We start from the raw sequence: 19,343 nt of genomic DNA, 5'->3' as shown, positions 1-19,343 counted from the left end.
CATGAGATGCTGGAAAAGACTTGGTGTACTTCATAATCCAAAAGGTATTCGATTCCAATCAAACAATCCAAAGGGAATGCAAAATACAGTCTTCATTTGATATTTTTCTGTGGTTGGCACTTGATTGTAACATGAGTTCGTCCCCCTGTGGGCCCAACACCAGCAGGGGGAGCCGTGGGGGTCAGGTGCAGCATAGATTGGGTGGAAGTCGAAGGCTGGAGCCTCGACGGATCAATCTTTGGTTATCAAAACTGGCTCTTGGTACATAGAATGTAACCTCTCTGGTGAATGAGATTCACCCTGAGTTCTTAAAAGTTCTTGATGTTGCTGTCTTGGCTGACATGCCTCTTCAACATTGCATGGACGTTGGGGACAGTACCTTTGGATTGGCAGACTGGGGTGGTGGTTCCAATTGTCAAGAAAGGGGACTGAAGGATGTGCCCCAACTACAGGGGCATCTCACTCTTAGCCTCCCTGGGAAGGTCCATGCAGGGGTACTGGAGAGGAGGATCTGTACGTTGGTTGAACCTCAGCTCCAGGAGGAACAATGCCGATTCCATCCTGGCTGTGGAACACTAGACCAGCTCTTCACCCTCACAAGGATACTGGAGAGTTCATATGAGTATGCCCAACCAGTGTACATGTGCTTTGTGGACTTTGAAAAAGTATATCATCGTGGCCCTCGGGGGGTCTTGTAGGGGGTTATGGGAGTATGGGCTATGGGGTTCGTTGTTGCGGCCCATCAGGTCCCTGTATAATAGAGTGAGAGCTTGGTTCTTATTGCCAGCAGTAAGTCAGACTCATTCCCGGTGAGTATTGGACTCCATCAGGGCTGCTCTTTGTCACCGATTCTGCTCATAATTTTTATGGACAGAATTTCTATGCATAGCCAAGGGCTGAGGGAGTCCAGTTCAAGGGCCTCAGGACTGCATCTTTGCTTTTTGCAGATGACGTGGTTCTGTTGGCGTTGTCGGCCAGCGACCTCCAAGCCTGAGGCCATGGTTCTCCACCCGAAAAGGGTGAATTGCCCTCTCCTGATGGGGGATGAGTTGCTGTACAGGAACCTCACTGACTGATGGGATATCATGTGAAATCAATTTTGCGTACCAAACGTCATCATCATAGGCTAAAGAGTCCTTACTTGGTCCTGCTCAGATTCTGACAACATAGGTAAGTGCAACAGAATGATTTTATCCCATATAGCACAATCATCTAACTGCAAAGAATCTGTGGCACTGATACCCAATCGGACTTCCATAATGCCGGCAGGGACCCCCACCATAGTACAGGGCACCTAGCTGAAAATATGGGTACAACAAAACATCAGTATGCCCAACATTTAGTATGGGGATAGAAGTAGTGCCTCTAACTACATAAATCAAAGCAGGAGAAGCCAACAACCCAAACAGGAGGCCCTTTTGCACAGGTTCTAACGTCACCGTTTCACCAGCCCCATATCAGGCGGGGGCACAGGTGACAGTAACAAACTTCATGGAACCACCGGGTATGTAGACTGGTCTCCTACCTCAAACTCTAACCTTTGTAGGACAGGGGTGGATGAAGGTCAGTCTGGCTGCCATGGGCTGGAAGATATAATGTCCACTGCATCCAAAGGAGCAGAAATATATCATCCAAACGATTCATGATAACATTCCGTAATCACATTCATACCCAAAACATCAGGAGCACTGGACAAGGCATTGGGAGGACCTGTGATGACCAGCACTCTCCGTTTACAGATCACCTGATCAAAAACCTCTATGTCAAGTTCTAGATATCCTACAAATGGGATCTCCGGGCCATTAGCTGCAGCCACTGACAGCACTGCAGCCCCTCAGAACCCCATGTTTGGAAATGCTGTAAAAAGAAACTTTCAGTCAGCATAGACACCATAGACCAATCATCTAATAAGCAAGGTACAGCAATCCCTCCCAATTTAACAGTAACAAAGAAGCAAGAATCCAAGAGCCATTGAATTGCTTCCCCTTGCATCCATGATGGAAGCTTCTGGCTGCTGCCACACACATTGTTTCAGCTCTTGATGCAAAGCTAGATCACGAACACATTCGCAAAACACGTCGCGTAATAAAAGCTGAGCCCTTGGCACTGCATGAGGTGCACTAGGAGTAATCATTAACCCAAACATACTATGGGAGAACTCTTGAAGCATTTCTCCTTATTGTTGCTTCCTGGACAAGAAACAGTCCCATAACACAATGCAAGACTAAACAATCTCAGATATCCATTAATAATGACATTTTATCAGGATCTTCTCAGTCAGTCTCATTCTTGGCTTTTCCTTGTGTTCTTAGAGGAAGTGATAACAGACAAATGTGAGGCGATTACACACTGCATGGTTTCTTTCATTCAGAGATAGCGGTTGGGCGAAGTCATTTATTATCACACAATTTTATTTTTAAAATCATAATGACAAGTGGAAGCACCCAAATGGCCTGGATCAAAAGTTTATATACCCTTGAAGTTTTGGCCTGATAATATACACACAAATTGACACACACAGGTTAATTGGACATTACGAGTAATTGTTCACACCTGTGACTTGTTTGCTAGTAATTAATGTCTGTGTATAAAAAGTTAGGGTGATTCTGGGCTCCTGACAGTCACCTGCACATTTCAGCCATGGGGAAATCAAAAGAACTGTCAAAGGACCTGAGAGAGAAGGTTGTTCAACTTCATAAAACAGGAAAAGGATATAAAAAGACATCCAAAGAGCTGAGAATGCCAATCCGCAGTGTTCAAACTCTCATAAAGAAATGGAAATTGAGGGGTTCTGTTGACACCAAGCCAAGGTCCGGTAGACCAACAAAAATTTCAGCCAGACCTGCCAGGAGAATTTGTTCAGGATGCAAAGAAAAAGCCACAAATAACTTCAGCTGACATCCAGGCTTCTCTCCAGAAAAGTGGTTCGGATGTTTCAAGGAGGCACTTGAAGAAAAATGTGCTGCATGGTCAAGTTGCCAGAAGAAAGCCATTACTGCCCCAATGTCGCAGAATAGCCGGCTTAAAATATACAAAACCAGCATCTAGACGAGCATCAAAATTTCTGGGGAAAAAAGTCATTTGGAGTGATGAGACCAAAATTGAACTTTATGGTCACAACCATAGACGCTATGTTTGGAGAGGAGTCAACGAGGCCTATGATGAACAGTACACCGTCCCTACTGTGAAGCATGCAGGTGGATCTCTGATGCTTTGGGGGTGTGTGAGCTACAGTGGCACAGGGAATTTGGTCAGAGTTGATGGCAAGATGAATGCAGCTTGATATCAGAGAATACTGGAAGGCAATTTCCACTCATCAGCCCAGAAAGTGTGCATGGGAAGCACTTGGACTTTCCAACATGACAATGATCCCAAACACAAGGCCAAATCAACACATCATTGGCCACAGCAGAAGAAAGTAAAGGTTCTGGAATGACCATTAGTCTCCTGACCTTAATATCATTCTCAAATGAGCAGTTCATGCAAGACAGGCCAAGCATTTACAGGAAATGGGGGCCTTTTGCCAAGAAGAATTGGCAGCTTTACCATCTGAGAAAATTAAGTCCCTCATCCACAACTATCACAAAAGACTACAAGCTGTCATCGATGCTAAAGGGGGGAATACACAGTATTAAGAATTAAGGGTATGCAAACCTTTGAACAGGGACCATCTCAGTATCTTAATTGGTATGTTTTCTTTAATGATTGTGTTAGTTTGAGATCTCATAGTTTAATCTGAAACCCATTAAAAAGCATTTGGGAAAGAGATGTTTTGCCTGATTACTCATGTTTTCCTTATAGAATGGTTTACATTTTACAAAATCTGCCAGGGTATGAGCACAACTGCGTACAGAAGGTTGTGGGATCAAATCCAAGGGTGTAGATTTGCTCTGGACATTGGTGGGGACCTATGACTCCACCCCCCCCCCCATCCCCTGCCCCACCCACCAACCCCGCCACCCCAACTCCGTCCACGGAATGCATGTTTTTTTAATATGCTGCAAAATGCAAAATCCCTTTACATTAATACTAGCAATGCTTCGATTGATATTAATCCACTAGAAATGCAATTAATTAAGTTAAATTAATTAAGCTTCTTTTTTTTTGCTGCCGCCATCCTCACATGTGTCACCCAACACACCTTCTTGCACGGGGAAAAAAATCCACTGCATTTGGCGCTGCTTGTATCTGAACGCAGCCACAGCCTCTCACATGATAGCAGGGAAATGCACAGCCAATCAAAATGTTCATATGTGTTTTGGGGGCGGGAGGACTCAAGGAGAGAACGTGATTTATCCCTTTCTGCGTGTCTAGGTTAATGTTGACAGCACGATTGTTTTTTTTTTTTTTTTTTTTTTTAAGTGGATTAAATTATTGGTGGAGACATTTCAATGGTCGGAGGATATTGGTGGGGACACATCCCCTCCGTCCACCCTAAATCTACGCCCCTGATCAAATCCCATGGCAGGCAGAGTCACCATGTCATTGCTGGGCCCTTGAGCAAGGCTCGTAACCCCAACTGCTCCAGGGAAGCTGGCCAGGTTCTGCTTTGTGACCCTGATGACACACTGCCACATGTTTCCAGGCAGCGTGTGGCTCCGTGGGCTAAGCCTCTGTGCCAGTGATCGGAAGGTCACCAGTTTGATGGCGGCCTCGGGTCTGTGGTTCCTTAACTCCCAACTCCATGGGTGCTGCTCTAGGTGGCTGCCCTTCACTGCCAAGCTCGCTCTCACCCCCATATGTGTCTGTGTGTCATGGGGTAATTTCCACACAGGGATCAATAAAGTATCATTTCAGTATTGCCAGTACACCTCTGAGTATTGCCAGTACACCTCTGAGTATTGCCAGTACACCTCTGAGTATTGCCAGTACACCTCTGAGTCTCTGCTCGCTTTCTGCTTCTCTGTTAGGCAGGCTGCTCTTCCCCATATTCATCTGACGACGCTGAAAAATCTTTGTGGCACAAGACAGCAGTTCCTTCACCCCCCGAACTATAGAAACAGTCCCTAGCTACCAATTTTTCTCCTTGTCCTTCAGAAGAAATATAGATAATATATTGTCAGCCTGTTGCGGTGACACATTTTTTACTTGAAATGTGTACACATGCATCTGTAAGCACAGTGCCAGTGAACCAGAAAGCAGTTTTCTCAGTTTAAATTACTGTTATTAATTACAGTTGTCAGCATTGAAACAACATTTAAATTCATTTTACAACAATTCACAAGATTGTGCGGCACGTGGTGAATGCCATTGTATGAAACAATGGTGAACACAGCTGCTGTACATTTCATAAAATGTATATGGGGACTGATAACAAGCTGGACTTCTGCCAAGGACGGCTGAGGCTTATTAATAAAAGCAAATGTATCCGATTAAATAAGGCGAGTGCAAAAGCACTAAATTCATGAAACCATGTATAATGAAAACCAAAGGATACAAAAAAATTAAATGAAAATCATAACCCACCATGAACAGACGGACCCGGGATGTGACTATAGAAACTCTTTTTTTTTCCTGGGACATAACTCAGTCTCCTTTATCTCTTCAAAAATCCATTCATCTGATATTTTTTAACTTGCAAATAACATAATTGGTTCAATTAACACAAGCTGGAATTCATTCATGAGGATTTTTTTCCAAGCTCTGTGCTGTTCCAATGGAAAAAAAAATTAAGGCTCAATACATTAGTGTTAATGTTCTTCCAGCAGTCCAATCTATGCACCTTTACCTGACCCCACATGTTTAACAATCCCTAGGTCCACTATCACAGAATGAAAGACAGCCATCTTTGTCATCGTACTGAATTTTTTTGTTGACTTTATTTAACTTCCCTTCTGAAGTCAGTAGGGTGCAATGCTGTTAAATCGCAACATGAAGCCGACCTCATGACAAAAGCTTTGGAGAGCAACTGATGAATACCACAAAATTCTCAGAATGACAGTACAACCAGCAATGTCATACTCTGTTATTAATTTGATGCCTTTTGCACTGTTCTGTTGTTACTGTTTTAAGAGCCTCATTCTCATCCAGAGCTTCTTTCTTTAGGATGTTCTTGATCTTTAAGATTCTTCTTTCTTCAGCCTCAAATAGAAATTCCAGAATTTCTTCCCAACCAGAGAAAGTCTTCTTGGTTTCATGCATTTCTGTCTGATATCTGTTCTAAGGGGAAATTGTGAGGTTTTTTTTATTAAATTTAATTGAGATGGATTGCCATTAATCTGGATACAATTGCAATTCATATTTATGTTCCTCTTCCTCCGCCTCCCCATATGGCGACCTTTCAGTTGGGTGGTTGTACTGCCATATGTGCTCTATACAGCGGCCTGTTGCAATGATGAAATATCTCGTGTCGCTTTCACTTAGCATGTGTTTCTTTCTGTGGTATTTTCATGGTTCATTTTTTGCGATCTTGCCTGAAATTGTCTCACGAAAAAGTCATACCCTCAAGAAAGACTCCATCATTTTCCAGTCTTTTTCCTCTTTTCAAGCTCTGTTAAAATCGGTAGTTTGATCCATGGTATTGAAGCAAACTGTGCTTTCCAGTTTTGAAGGGATCCTCCTCCTTCCAATGACTTTCCCTTAAGAGATCATTGTGGACTTACCTGTCAGGGCAGATGACTGTATTTAAGGGAACATATAACCTTCACAGCAGAAGCACTGGGCACAACACAGCCATGCAATTTATAATAATGTTATAAGACATATTTCTATTGTAAAACTTCTGGAAAACGTTCGTGTTGAATTGTGGCAGTTTTATGACAAAATTAAATTGTATGCACCCATGCAAAGGGAAACAATTTTAATCAGTATACAGGAAACTTGTTTTATGGTACAGATTCCCACTAGGTTAACAGAGAAAGAGCATGACTATATTTTTTTCTTCATTAAAATCCTAAAAATTCCCTCACAAGGAAACCAAACCCATTGACATCAATAACTTGGATTGGTTAGTGTCAGTACACAATGACATCTGAAAAACCTAGTCAAAGATCAGCAACCAGACTACATCCTTCAGTAAGATGTGGAGAGGTTGGGGATGTTTTGGGGGACAACCCGATACGTGGTTAATGGTTAATTACCATTTACCTGTGATCGTTTAGGATGTGTGAATGGTGTGAGACTGGCTCTCGAGTTTACAGAGAATGGCGAAATAAACAGGAAGCATTTCTGTGGGCAGCAAAACCTCATTAATGAGGGAGGTCAGAGGAGAACAGCCAGACTCATTAAAGCTAACAGGAACTGAACGGAGGGAGGTCAGAGGAGAACAGCCAGACTCATTAAAGCTCACCTGAACTGAATGGAGGGAGGTCAGAGGAGAACAGCCAGACTCATTAAAGCTAACCGGAACTGAACGGAGGGAGGTCAGAGGAGAACAGCCAGACTCATTAAAGCTAACCGGAACTGAACGGAGGGAGGTCAGAGGAGAACAGCCAGACTCATTAAAGCTAACCTGAACTGAACGGAGGGAGGTCAGAGGAGAACAGCCAGACTCATTAAAGCTAACCGGAACTGAACGGAGGGAGGTCAGAGGAGAACAGCCAGACTCATTAAAGCTAACCGGACCTGAACGGATGAAGGTGTGCAGGAAGGCCTGTCTGAACACACAGCCCACCCTGTCCAGCCTTGAAGCAGTTCTCAAGGAAAAGCTGGCCTTACACAGTACTAGCTAGGCGTGCGAGATAAGGTAGCCGCTGAGTGCATATATCCTCATATGGTAAAATATTATGGGCTTTTGTCATGCAACCATATGCTAGTCTGGCAAAACAGTTTTCAATTTCATAGTGGAAACAAATTATAGCATTTTTTCAATTATGTAAATATGTACTGTGCCCAATCAAACAAACTTAGAAAAAGGGAGAAAAAAAATTAAGGGAACAGCAGTTTGGCTGTAAAAAGTAATAAAGTGTCCTGATGTTACAAATACCATGTGAATAACATTGACATTATTTTCAATAACATCTAATTTAAACTGGGACTCTGGCTGGCAAACCAACTGAAACGCATCACTGCCATGCTAAGGGACACAGAACCGCAGTAACTGTGAAAAACGAAAAACATATGAGTTAGTCTCCTGGGACAGGCACTGTACCTGGCTATTAAAGCTCTCAAATAACAGAATGTCTTGGTTGTTTTTAGTAAAACACACTTATATTTGCTTAGTGAGAATGCATTCTCAAAGCGTAGGTCGACACATGATGACCTATGTTGACACATTGACGGCTTTAAGAAATACCTAAAGTTATCATCAGTAACTTTACAAAGACATACAGCCAGCTACGGAAAATCCCACCTGTTATATACTGTTGATCACTTTATTACTTTCTTTGATTCCAAAACTCTTAAGAGCGGAGATGAGATTTAACATATACTGTCACTGTTATATATGTTGAAATCCTAATTGTTGGCAGATGCTGTGATGATTGTGTTGACTAAAACCATCCGGTTGCTTACATGAGCCATACCCTCGAAACTAATGACAGAACTTCTTCTGAAATTGGCATATGTAGACGAGATATTATAAACCCATCTTTGTTTAATTTATATGTTTCCACAACTTTCAGATAGCTGTGATCATTGTAAGCCCCTTTCGAAATGTCCAATCTGGATGCGAATGATTCGATTGTCTACAGGCGTAAATAAGCATTAGGAAGAATGTGTTGCTCATCAGTTGTGTGTTGGCCTGCAGTCAAAGGACGTGAATGATGTGCATCATTCCAGATAAAGATAAAACATGGGGCACTCGTTACTTCACTATATTGCCAAAGTATTGGGACGCCCATCCAAATCATTGAATCCAGGTGTTCCAATCACTTCCACAGCCACAGGTGTATAAAATCAAGCACCCAGACATGAAGGCTGTTTCTACCAACCTTTGTGAAAGAATGAGTCACTCTCAGGAGCGTGGTACCATGATAGGATGCCGTCTGTGCAATGAGTCAGTTTGCGAAATTTCTTCACTACTGAATATTCCACAGTCAACTGTTTGTGGTACTACAACAAAGTGCAAGCAATTAAATGTCATTAAAGTCCATGTGTGTAAAGGCAGGTGTCAATATAGAGTGTCTCACAAACCTTATTATATGTTCACTGTGTTTCTGTTCACTGTTTCCCACTATTTGTTTGTATCTGTGCACTTTGTGTAGAAGAATTTCTCACTGGAGACAAAGCAGTGTGACCTTGTCTTGTCATGTCTTATTTTATAAGCCTGGATGTGTAGTGCAACAGTGCAAGCAACTGAATCACTTTGTAAATGAATCTTCCAAATATTCAGTGCAGGCATGGACTGCTGGATGTCCTGCCTGTTTCATTGTGTTACTGCATGTTTTTTCTTGGTTAGGCAGATCCTATACCAAAGAGCTGGAAGCTCTGCTTTTCTAAAATAATCAGATGCCTGGGAAAACACATCTGTGATGGTCTACATGGGTCCTTCTCTTTCCTGTATATTATTATTACATACCAAGGTTGGCATATGTCTTCTAGCTCAGCGTTTCTCAGTCTGGATCTGTGGGACCCCCTTCACAGTTCACATTTTTCTTCCCGCCCAGCAGCTCCTAGTCGGTAGCAAAAATGTGGAGAACCCAAGAACTGGGTGGAAATATACTGTTTTAGCTTATAGTGTCATCAGAATGACCTTCAGCTTCTTCTGGAGCATCACAGGAAGCATAGAGCGCAAGGTTGGAGACACCCTCAAGGGGAGTCAAGCCCATTGTACCACCATGCCGCACTTAGTTCTGCAATATTGTGGTACTTTTCCAATGGCGTACATAACAAAACCATGCCTGAAGGGAGACTAGTTGTAGTGCAGTTCCAGTTCGCTTCGGTGTTCCAAAGACAAAGCAGCTGGTAACAGACTTCTGCAGAAGATGTTTGTCTTAAAGTACTCTACATTTGACATGGTTGAGTCACTGAAATTCTTGGGAGCTGTTCTCCTCCTGCAAGATAAGAACATTTCCATCATAAAATATAGGGACAGCAGAGGTTCTTTTCAAGGCAGCCCAAGCAACTGGGTGCTCAACCCCTCAGAAGATGTTTGGTGATTAAAGTTAATCCTTATTTTGATTGTGAACTTGCCAATATTGCCTAAATGCAGAACCAGAAAGAAGGAGAAAATGTCCTTTTGTTGCCTTCTCATAACATATACTTAAAAGCATTTTTTCCTTATTTAAAATATCATCTTACTTTACGACCAAGTTTTCCTTGACGTTTCCCTGTAATGCAAAATAGCAAAGATAAAGGTAAAGATTCAACTGACTGAAAACCTGATTGACAATCTAAAAAACACAAGCGGCAGATTTTACTTGTAAGGCTTTGTTTTAACATGATTTGTTTTTACATAAACAAGAGGAGGAAAAGCACACATAGAGCCAGAGGACATGATTCAGGTCTAAGTGATGACTTATGTAAAATCAGAATACAGTGTTGTTTATCAAAGAGAGAGGTTATGCTTTGGTTAAAGCCAGCAGAGCTTTTGAGTGATGGGATAATGACGGTCAGTTACACGCTTTAAGCCGGATTAGCATCTGTGAACAGCTGCTGAGAAGAGGTGCCAGACATGAGGATGAGGGCATGAGTTTGCTTTCAACATTGGTGAGGACAAAATATGCATTCATATATTTGTGGGGACCATCCATTCATTTCTATGGGCATAGCCCTTATCCCAGCAACGACGACCGTAACCCCTACCCAGCCCTAACCTTAAACATAACTAACCAAACAAAATACAAGACTTTTGGTGTTTTTAGTTTTTTGATTGCAGTCACATATTTTGATAAAATTGAGGTTCCCCTTGTGAGGAATGGTCAAAATAACAGGTTTTTATCACACTGTGGGGACATGTATGTATGTCACAAAAAGTTACCCACTGACACTGGGCCACATGCAAAAATTGTACCCTACATAATCATCTAAAATTCTCACGGAACGCACTTATAATAAACAAATTGAGAGATACTGGCAATCAGTGAGTGAGGTCCCTTTCAAGTGGCTGCGTGTCGTTACTGGGAGCGACAAACGTCTCGCAAACCTGTGCATTAGGGTGGGACTTGATACTTTTAGTTCCCTCCTCTGCTCCGTGAACGTTAAAGAGGACGACAATGATGCACCCTGGAACGGCATCGGGATGCACCCTGGATTTCACACCACAAGCATCAGCAGGAAACACTTCACCATTAATTCTGCTCTCATCTTAATGTGAAAAAGTCTGGAGATTTTGCTGAATGTCCCTGTCATCCATTCCCATATCTGCACGCCTGCTTGGTAAGGACATGTGCCTTCCATTGACACACAGACTTACACCCTTGCCTGTGGGGTTGGCACAAGGTGCGTGCAGAATTACCAGGCTGTAATGGGAGACTTGCTTGTTAGTCACATACAGGCTTGCCATTCAATTACTGAAGCGGGCGAGAATCTCAAGAGCTACTGGGAAGGAGTCCCTATTGGCTCAGCCAGCATGGAAAGATGTCTTTGGTCTGCAGTGGAGAAGCAGGTCACCCACAGAAGAGCCACTGGTCACAGAAAGAGCATGCAAGTCCCCGAAGCACAGAGCAGAGGCAGGAATCGCACACCTAGCCCTGGAGGCATGAAGAAACGATGCATTATAATTTGATTGAAGTTTTTATCAAAAGCAACTTACAGTAGATGGAAGGGTTGCCATTTCATTATGTGTGTTCACCAGCATCTGAAGCTACAAGCTAATAGAAAGCACACAGGAAATCGAAATGGGTAAACGAGTGTTGAAATTGGGCAGGAGCACATGCAGGGTGGGGCAGGTTTCTGGGAAGGGGGGGGAATAGGAGCCAGCTGTCTGTGACCGGCAATACGATGTCGGAAGATCAGTTAAAATATGATTTGGCAAATACTTGTATGCATGCCCGTACCTACCATTGCAGACACCGAGTATTTTTTCTGCAACTCCAATAACAACGATCCATTACTGGGCCCCCATAGGAAGGGCTGCCATTATTCACCTCGGTGTTTTAAAGATCCTGGGAATGGCCCTGCTTGTATGGAAGAAATGGACAGATGTACAGATACTGAAAACTGTAACGGTATTATGACAGAGTGCAGTTAGTCAGGCCGTTCATGCAGTGCGCTAAGATGTGAGTGAGTGTGAATAAGCATTATTCCTCTTGCTGGAAATATAGGTAACAAATTCTGCAGCGAAGAGAAATATCTGCATAATTTTTGTAAGGGAATTGCACTTTCTTTCTGTGACTTCCTTTGTTCTGTCTTGTGTCGTTATTTTTTGTATTGGATCTATTGAGCTGAAATGAGTGAGTTGAGTGATCATGAAGTAAAAAGGAGAATAAGGGACCAAGTAAGTGATCTTGACATCTGCGTGAAATAAAAGTGTGTGATGCCTTTTTTATGAACTATCGTTGAAAAGAAACATTCCATTTGTTCCATATGTTCAATACTTGGCAGCTACATTAGTGTAATAAAGTTACACAGCATCCTCATATATTGCTATCTTTGCACATTTGGTGTGTTTTTGGAGTGTTTATTTAAATGGTTTCAAGAAACTGCCTTTCGCTCCTTTTTGTCCTGCTGACTTTGATAATAATACCAGAAAAAGTTAATATTCCCCACGGGGTATTCTGTTAAAAGCCTCGCGGGCAGTCAGAATCACTGAAGCATACAATTTCAAATTCTCTGGCAGTTTTTCAGCAAATTGACCATATAATTATTGTGCTTTATTGTACATCGCTGTGCAGTAGCCTTTTGCTTTGTATCTTGCCCATGATTTGCCATTCCTCACATTATGTGTGAATGTACAGGACTACAATTAATGATGGATATCGGTTATGATGGATATCGGTTATGATGGATATCGGTTATGATGGATATCGGTTATGATGGATATCGATCATTGTCTGCAGTTGTGTCAGGAGTTTGATGTGGGGAGGATTTGCACCTGTGGCGGCAGGGGGCGCAATGTATATTGTGACAACACAGCGGGCGGACGACAGTCATGTCGTAAAAGGATGTGATGTTTCCTAAAGGGTTTTAAATAATTAAAAAATGTAAAAGATTTAATTATTTAAAATAATATTCACACTATTTAGGGTGCAGTTTAGAAGCAAACATAACGAAAAATAACTGATCCATATGGTAAAATCATTTTGTCTGATACCAGACTGCGATCTTCGTTAGCTTCGTTGTTTCGTTTTCATTCTCTGCATGGGTGGTGAAACAGCCTCAGCAGTGTGCAGATTTATTTATTTATTGGGGGGGGGGGGTGCCCCCCTGTTTCTGATGCCCCTGTTTGTTAGCATTACACAGATAAACATTAGTGTGCAATGTTATTGTCATCAGTGTGAAGGGCATCCACTGGGTAATTCACACCATTCCTATTTACATCAAAATTCAGAACTGTGTAATGACTACAGTAATGCCATGGCGTTTCATTGTCAGTTAAACATCAATATACATCGCTGAGTGTCAGCAGGCTAATCCTGAAGTATCATGTATCATCATTTATGAAGATGCGTGTGAGTGGAAACATTATTTCTGACAACAGTTCTCCTTATCTCTTTCTTTTTGTTACTAAAAACCTAAAACATTTGTTGTGTAAAAAGCTGTTAAAAGCTGATCCATGCTAATCTGCTATGTCAAGTGTCACGTGTGTTTTCAAGTTTGGCAGGAAGGAGAGTTCATTTGGGAAGCCACTAGCTGTCTGAATTACAAAGCATTTAACAGAAATCGTAAAACATGATCCTTTCTACTGCATGACTTAGTTTAACTGCCCAAACGTAATATTTTGGCTTTGAAGGGGCGATTGATTTGCCAGCCTGAGGTGCCATTTCGGTAGTTAACATGTTATTCCATATATTCTTTATATGTTTTATTATGACAGTCATCAGTTTCCAGGATTGCACAGTATCTTACACCTTCATTGAATTCATTATTTTAAGAGAGCGTCTGCGAAGATGTATTTCGAGTTCCTCATTTTAGTTTTTGAGCAAACAAACCTCAGGAACACTTGTGAAATTGCATAACCTGCCCCTTGATAACTGCCCAAACATGGATTATGCTTATGAAATGTCTGGCTTTGAAATGCTAAATGTGTATGAATGTGTGCGTCTGGGGGTGTGTGTCTGTGTGCCAAATCACTTTCACACAGGCCTGTTTCACAACATCCCTGACAAACTCCCAAAGGTAACTGGTTTTTATGTGGGATCTGTACCCAGAACAAGTAGCGACTCATTTCAAAGCTGTCATAAGTTTTAAATGAAGCAGAAATATTCACAGGGGTATATTAGAAAAGACCCCCCACCCATATCAGCCAAACCGAAGGCCAGAGGCAAACGAGTGTGAACCTGCCCTTCCTTAAGGCCCGTAACAGTAAATGTGATGTGTATCCACATAAAAATGTCTTTCCTTTTAATAAAACCACACCCCCAGTATACGGTAAACCTGGAGACAGATTTTTTGCAGTAAACTGGAAAAGTATATGCAAAAAGAAGAAATCAGTTTTATTATGTCTATAGGACAACGATTGCTTAAAGATCCAAGGCGTACATAAAGAATACAAAACAAAAGAAGGACACAGACAATCCAGAGCACTGGCTCAGACTCAGCAATTACTACAACTCCATTCACAGTCGGCACTGCCTGAGCCTCTTTAAGGCACCTTGAGTTCTTTGATCTTATATGTCTCTGATACCACATCGATCAAGAAGTGTATATATACTGTATATGCAGTAAGTATAGAACCTGTTCTCTAAAAACATCACATTCACTGTCTTTTTCAATGTTACAGGTTAGCTTACAAAAATGCAGTGGCACATATTTGATTTATGCATAATATAAAATTACTGTAATTATAAACTCAAGGAAACCACAAAGTAACGGACGCACTAATCCCTTTGGTGTTTTTTCTGACAGTTGTTTACCTGAAACATGATGAATGCATAAAAAGCTGAAAATGTTCACATATGATAAAAAATTGATAAAAAATAATTAACATATTTCAAGTGAGCAGCGAGGACAACGGCACTCAATTCTGGGAGAAACATGTTATTTTTGTCTCTGTTGCGGTATCTGTAAGAAAGTAAATGCAGGGATCCTTTGTGTCCACTGTGCGTCGCCGAATTTAAACAATGTACATGATGAGGAAAACGATACAGGATTTAACCAGGGCAGGTAGAACATTGATACGTTTTCAAAGCAATGTTTTATGATATATTCATTTAAAGTCCATTACGTCATTTATGAAGGATATGTACAGTACTGTGCAAAAGTCTTATGCAGTCAAATTATGATTAAACGTTGGTCATATTGGAGTAAAACAGTGATACTAATTCTGTTACAGTGTGCTAGCTTAGCCATTTCAAGGTAACCATCCAATACACCCATCTATTTGTTAGCATACTATGTTTGACTAATCAATACCTCATCATTTAACCATTTAAGCTAATTAATTAAGGGAGCTGATGGTGAAATTTAACCACATGGAATAGCTGCAGCCCCCCACAGGGGGGGTCCGGAGCTGAAGCTGTTCTATCCATCAACAAGACACCAGTAACATTTTTAGGGAACAGAAGAATTTGTGTTTTTTTTTCTAAGCACAAACACAAAGAGTATACATAAATACCTTTAAATATTTTCTTTGATGGCCTAAAACTTTTGCACGCTACTCTATGCCATTCTTGACTGAATTTTACTGTGGTTTCCTAAGAATCTAACATGCTGTCATTATCTACAAAAGCATCTAACCACTGGTCACAGCCCCATTTGTGCCCATTCGCTGGCTCCTCTGCTCAGAGACACTCCTCAGGTGCTGGTACACCTGCATGAGCTCTGACTAGCCGGCAGGGTGTGCTGACGCTTATACACGATACATACTGAGTAGTATGAATGGTTATACTGACTTCTCCAGATGCACATTTCCATGCTAGTATGGTGCAATAAAAGAAAACACTGTTTATCCAATTAAGAACAGCGCTCTTACAGCAAAGCGTCACGGGGAAAGTCCCGCTATCGAACCAAACTAGTTATGATCAGAATGAGTAGAGACACAAGCTTTTTGTAACCTTGGAGGAAATGACCTTCTATATAAATTCCTGAAAATGAGAGCCTAATGGTGCCTAGGGACTCCATGGAACGCTGAAACAAGCTTATATGTAGCTGCAAGGTTACATGCATGACGGGTTGGTGTTCAGCTCTTACAAAGTAGAAGTTACTGTAATGGCAATTACAGTGTATCAGTTTTTAGCTTGTCTAATTGGCTTGTCAATGGTCTCAATCAGTGATTTTACCCAATCCTTATTGGGATCAGCACAGATTTGTTTCCATTTCCCCTTGTAGTTCACTTTGAACCTGTAGGACAAAATCATAGTGCAATTGATAATTCGTAGCTCTAAATGTTACCCAGTTACATAAAATCTAAAGACCCTGTTAACATGCCTCTGCTTGCTAATTACACCAGGAAGAAAAAAACAGTTTCTCTCCCATTTTCCATGTTATTATACTTGAAACAGAGCTATAAATATGGCTGTAAATATTAGTAACATTACTCTTTTGGTATTGCTGAACTTTTATTTGTATCCATGACAGAGAGTAATGCTGCGCTCACTGGCTAGTACTCACACGATAGCCGGGAGGTTGCAGCCGCCGTCTGTTTCCTGCCTCCTATACTCCACCACATGTCTCCTCGTCGCCTTTCTGATACTTTTTACATACTTGAGGCAGCAGTTCTCGTATGAACCTGTAAGTCAACATGTTACTAAGCATCATTAGCAGATACACCATCATCTCCCTTATAGCCTGCCCTGTAGCCTGCCCTGTAGCCTGCCCTGTAGCCTGCCCTGTAGCCTGCCCTGTAGCCTGCCCTGTAGCCTGCCCTGTAGCCTGCCCTGTAGCCTGCCCTGTAGCCTGCCCTGTAGCCAATACCAGCTAAAGAGGTCAGATGGTACCAAATTTCCTAAGACATGTTCTTAAAATTCATTTTTAGCCCTGTTTGCTGAGATTTATAATTACGTTTATGCACAACAGCATACTCTTCAATGTTCAAGAGTGAAATACATTTTTAGGCTTTTAAAACATAATTACATCTCCTATAAGTGGTAACAACGAAGAACAAAGCAAATGATGTTTTTGTTGCTATCCAGCAGCAACCAAAGAGTATTGCATCCTGTTCATTGATTTAGATATTGACTTTTACTGTAAAGTGGTGAATCATTTTTTGATTGGTGTCCATTGGCCCATAAGAATCTTTTTTGACAGTAAAAAAAACTTTGGGGCCACATAAATTTTAAAACAAGGTTGTAGGGATAAAGAAAAGAAAACATGAAAAACGTCAGCGATGGGACTGTTGGAGTTAACCTGCAGATGATGCACCGCATGGCAACTTGTACTGAGTTTTGTAAGCATTCATTTCAATGCTGGGATGTGCAGCTCCCTCAATCTGAAACTAACCCAGCAACTTGATGAACTTCAGAAGCATGTAAACGTTTCACTGTGTTGTCAGCCGCTAAGGAGTGTGGTCTGGTGCAGTGTACAGTGCATGAGTGTTCAAGTCAGACAGCTGTTCAAGAAAACTGATGATAGTATCAATCTCTTTATCACATGCTGAGAAAGCATACAGTGTAGTCCACTCTGTAGTCCAAAATGAGCTTTAGCGCTCACAAATGCCTCGGCTAAATTGTAAAATAACTGCTTCTTTTACTCATAAGCTTATGTACACGCAGCCCCCTCCCCCGTAGCACACAGCGCCCTGTGGGTGAACTCCCACGCCACACTAACGCTCACCACTTACCTGCTTTTCTCACACTCTCTCTCTCTTATTGAGCAACTCCTCAAGCTTGGAAGACTGAACTGCTTCCTCCTCCGCCCCCCCGCCCCACCCCCCCCCCCCGCAGCCAAAACGGTGAGACTGGTGGGAACCCAAACATCTCAGCGACCTGCCGGATCTGAGCCAGCCTCTATTCTCTGCCTTTTTTCTTTTGCAGACAGTTAATGTGGCACAGCGGTGATGTAAACCGCGTCTCCAGAGCCGGCCACCCTTCGCCTCGCCCGCCTGCCCGCCGCTGGAGCTTCCTGGCTACCAGCCCTTCAGCTGCTCCCACTTTTTTATGTTAAGCTGGTCTATCATAATCATCAGCATGTGATCCAAATACATACTGCATGTTTGGAAAAATCTGTCTGTATGTGCCGTACCACTGGCATATTTTTTGAGTTTGAGGTCAATACAAACGTTTCTTGACAATGTCAGCATATCTCTCTTTGTGTCATTTAAGATCAGCAAGATCTTTTTGTGCAGATAACTTAAACTCAGCCAATAGCCATATCACAGGATATATATTCTTTACAGGCTTTGAAAGGCAATGCTGAATACCTTATGGAAAACTGTCTGAGGACTATATGGTCAGGAAAATGTCAGTATACAACATAAGAGCATCCTTATAAACTTTCATACTGTACAGTACATAAGTTTAAGATTAGCTTCATTGATCCGGGGGGGAAATTCTGGATCTACATAGAGTATACATACACTGTGTGCAAATAACATACCTTGTGCCAGCGTGAGGTACAGGCAGGTAAAGAGCAGGATGCAGAAGAGCACGCTGAACTTCATGGCTTGAGCAGATAGGGCTGCATAAACAATGAAGAATATGTGATTTTCTGAAGCGTCATACCAATGGTGGGAACAGCATGCCTGCAATCATTTTTACATTAAAGGTCTATTTAAAGTCAGCACTCATACTATTCTATTCTAATCAAAATGCTGCTTGGATTCATTCGATTGTGGTTAATACAAATGATTCTTGATAGTCTCAGCATATGTCTCATTGTAATAACATGTTATTACTTTAAAAATAATGCAAAAATCCCAGTATTAAATTACAGTGTTTATTGAGCTATTACAGTCTTCATTTTAAACCAGTTGCACTTGTATGCAAACAGTACGTGTTAATATAATATACTATAATATAATACTAGCTTTGTTATCTTAACATAATGAAATAATTAACTTTGCATTTAAAGAATAACTGCAGCCATGACGGTTCTCTGTGATTAAGCTGCACATTACTGCACTGGTCTGGTTCTTGTCATTGACTTCAGGTACCAGAGTTACCATGATATTTAATACTGTAGTGTATATATTATTATGCTTTAAATTATACGATGATATATACAAACCACTGTGCTCACAATATTCAGCAAGGAGGATGACTTGCAAAAGTTAAAGGTACTTACACTCTTTAAATGAGAAGCAGTAACAAAGCTGGATGTTTGAGCTCCTTCCAGAAGATTCTCCTGACTGGGGTTTGATCAGGACCCTTTTATGATCTCTCCCGCCCCCAGTTTTCAGCCCACTGAAACACACCACTCCTTCTTGG

The 19,343-nt window shown here is 41.6% G+C and overlaps 1 protein-coding gene across 1 annotated transcript; it reads right to left on the bottom strand.

Moving 5' to 3' along the window:
• Positions 1-14,453: 14,453 nt before the first annotated feature.
• On the bottom strand, positions 14,454-19,343 carry ccl25b (chemokine (C-C motif) ligand 25b). The gene is made up of 4 exons (XM_023844142.2): positions 19,201-19,343; positions 18,514-18,594; positions 16,591-16,708; positions 14,454-16,320 (listed from the first exon to the last, which is right to left on the bottom strand). Exons 2-4 carry the CDS (start codon positions 18,575-18,577, stop codon positions 16,206-16,208), a joined length of 297 nt encoding a protein of 98 aa, XP_023699910.2. The 5' UTR covers positions 18,578-18,594; positions 19,201-19,343; the 3' UTR covers positions 14,454-16,205.

The sequence above is a fragment of the Paramormyrops kingsleyae genome, chromosome 15 (genome assembly GCF_048594095.1).
Source record: "Paramormyrops kingsleyae isolate MSU_618 chromosome 15, PKINGS_0.4, whole genome shotgun sequence".
Classification (NCBI taxonomy): Eukaryota; Metazoa; Chordata; class Actinopteri; order Osteoglossiformes; family Mormyridae; genus Paramormyrops; species Paramormyrops kingsleyae.
Note: the sequence above shows the minus strand (reverse complement) of the source record. Positions and strands in the feature narration are given on the sequence as shown.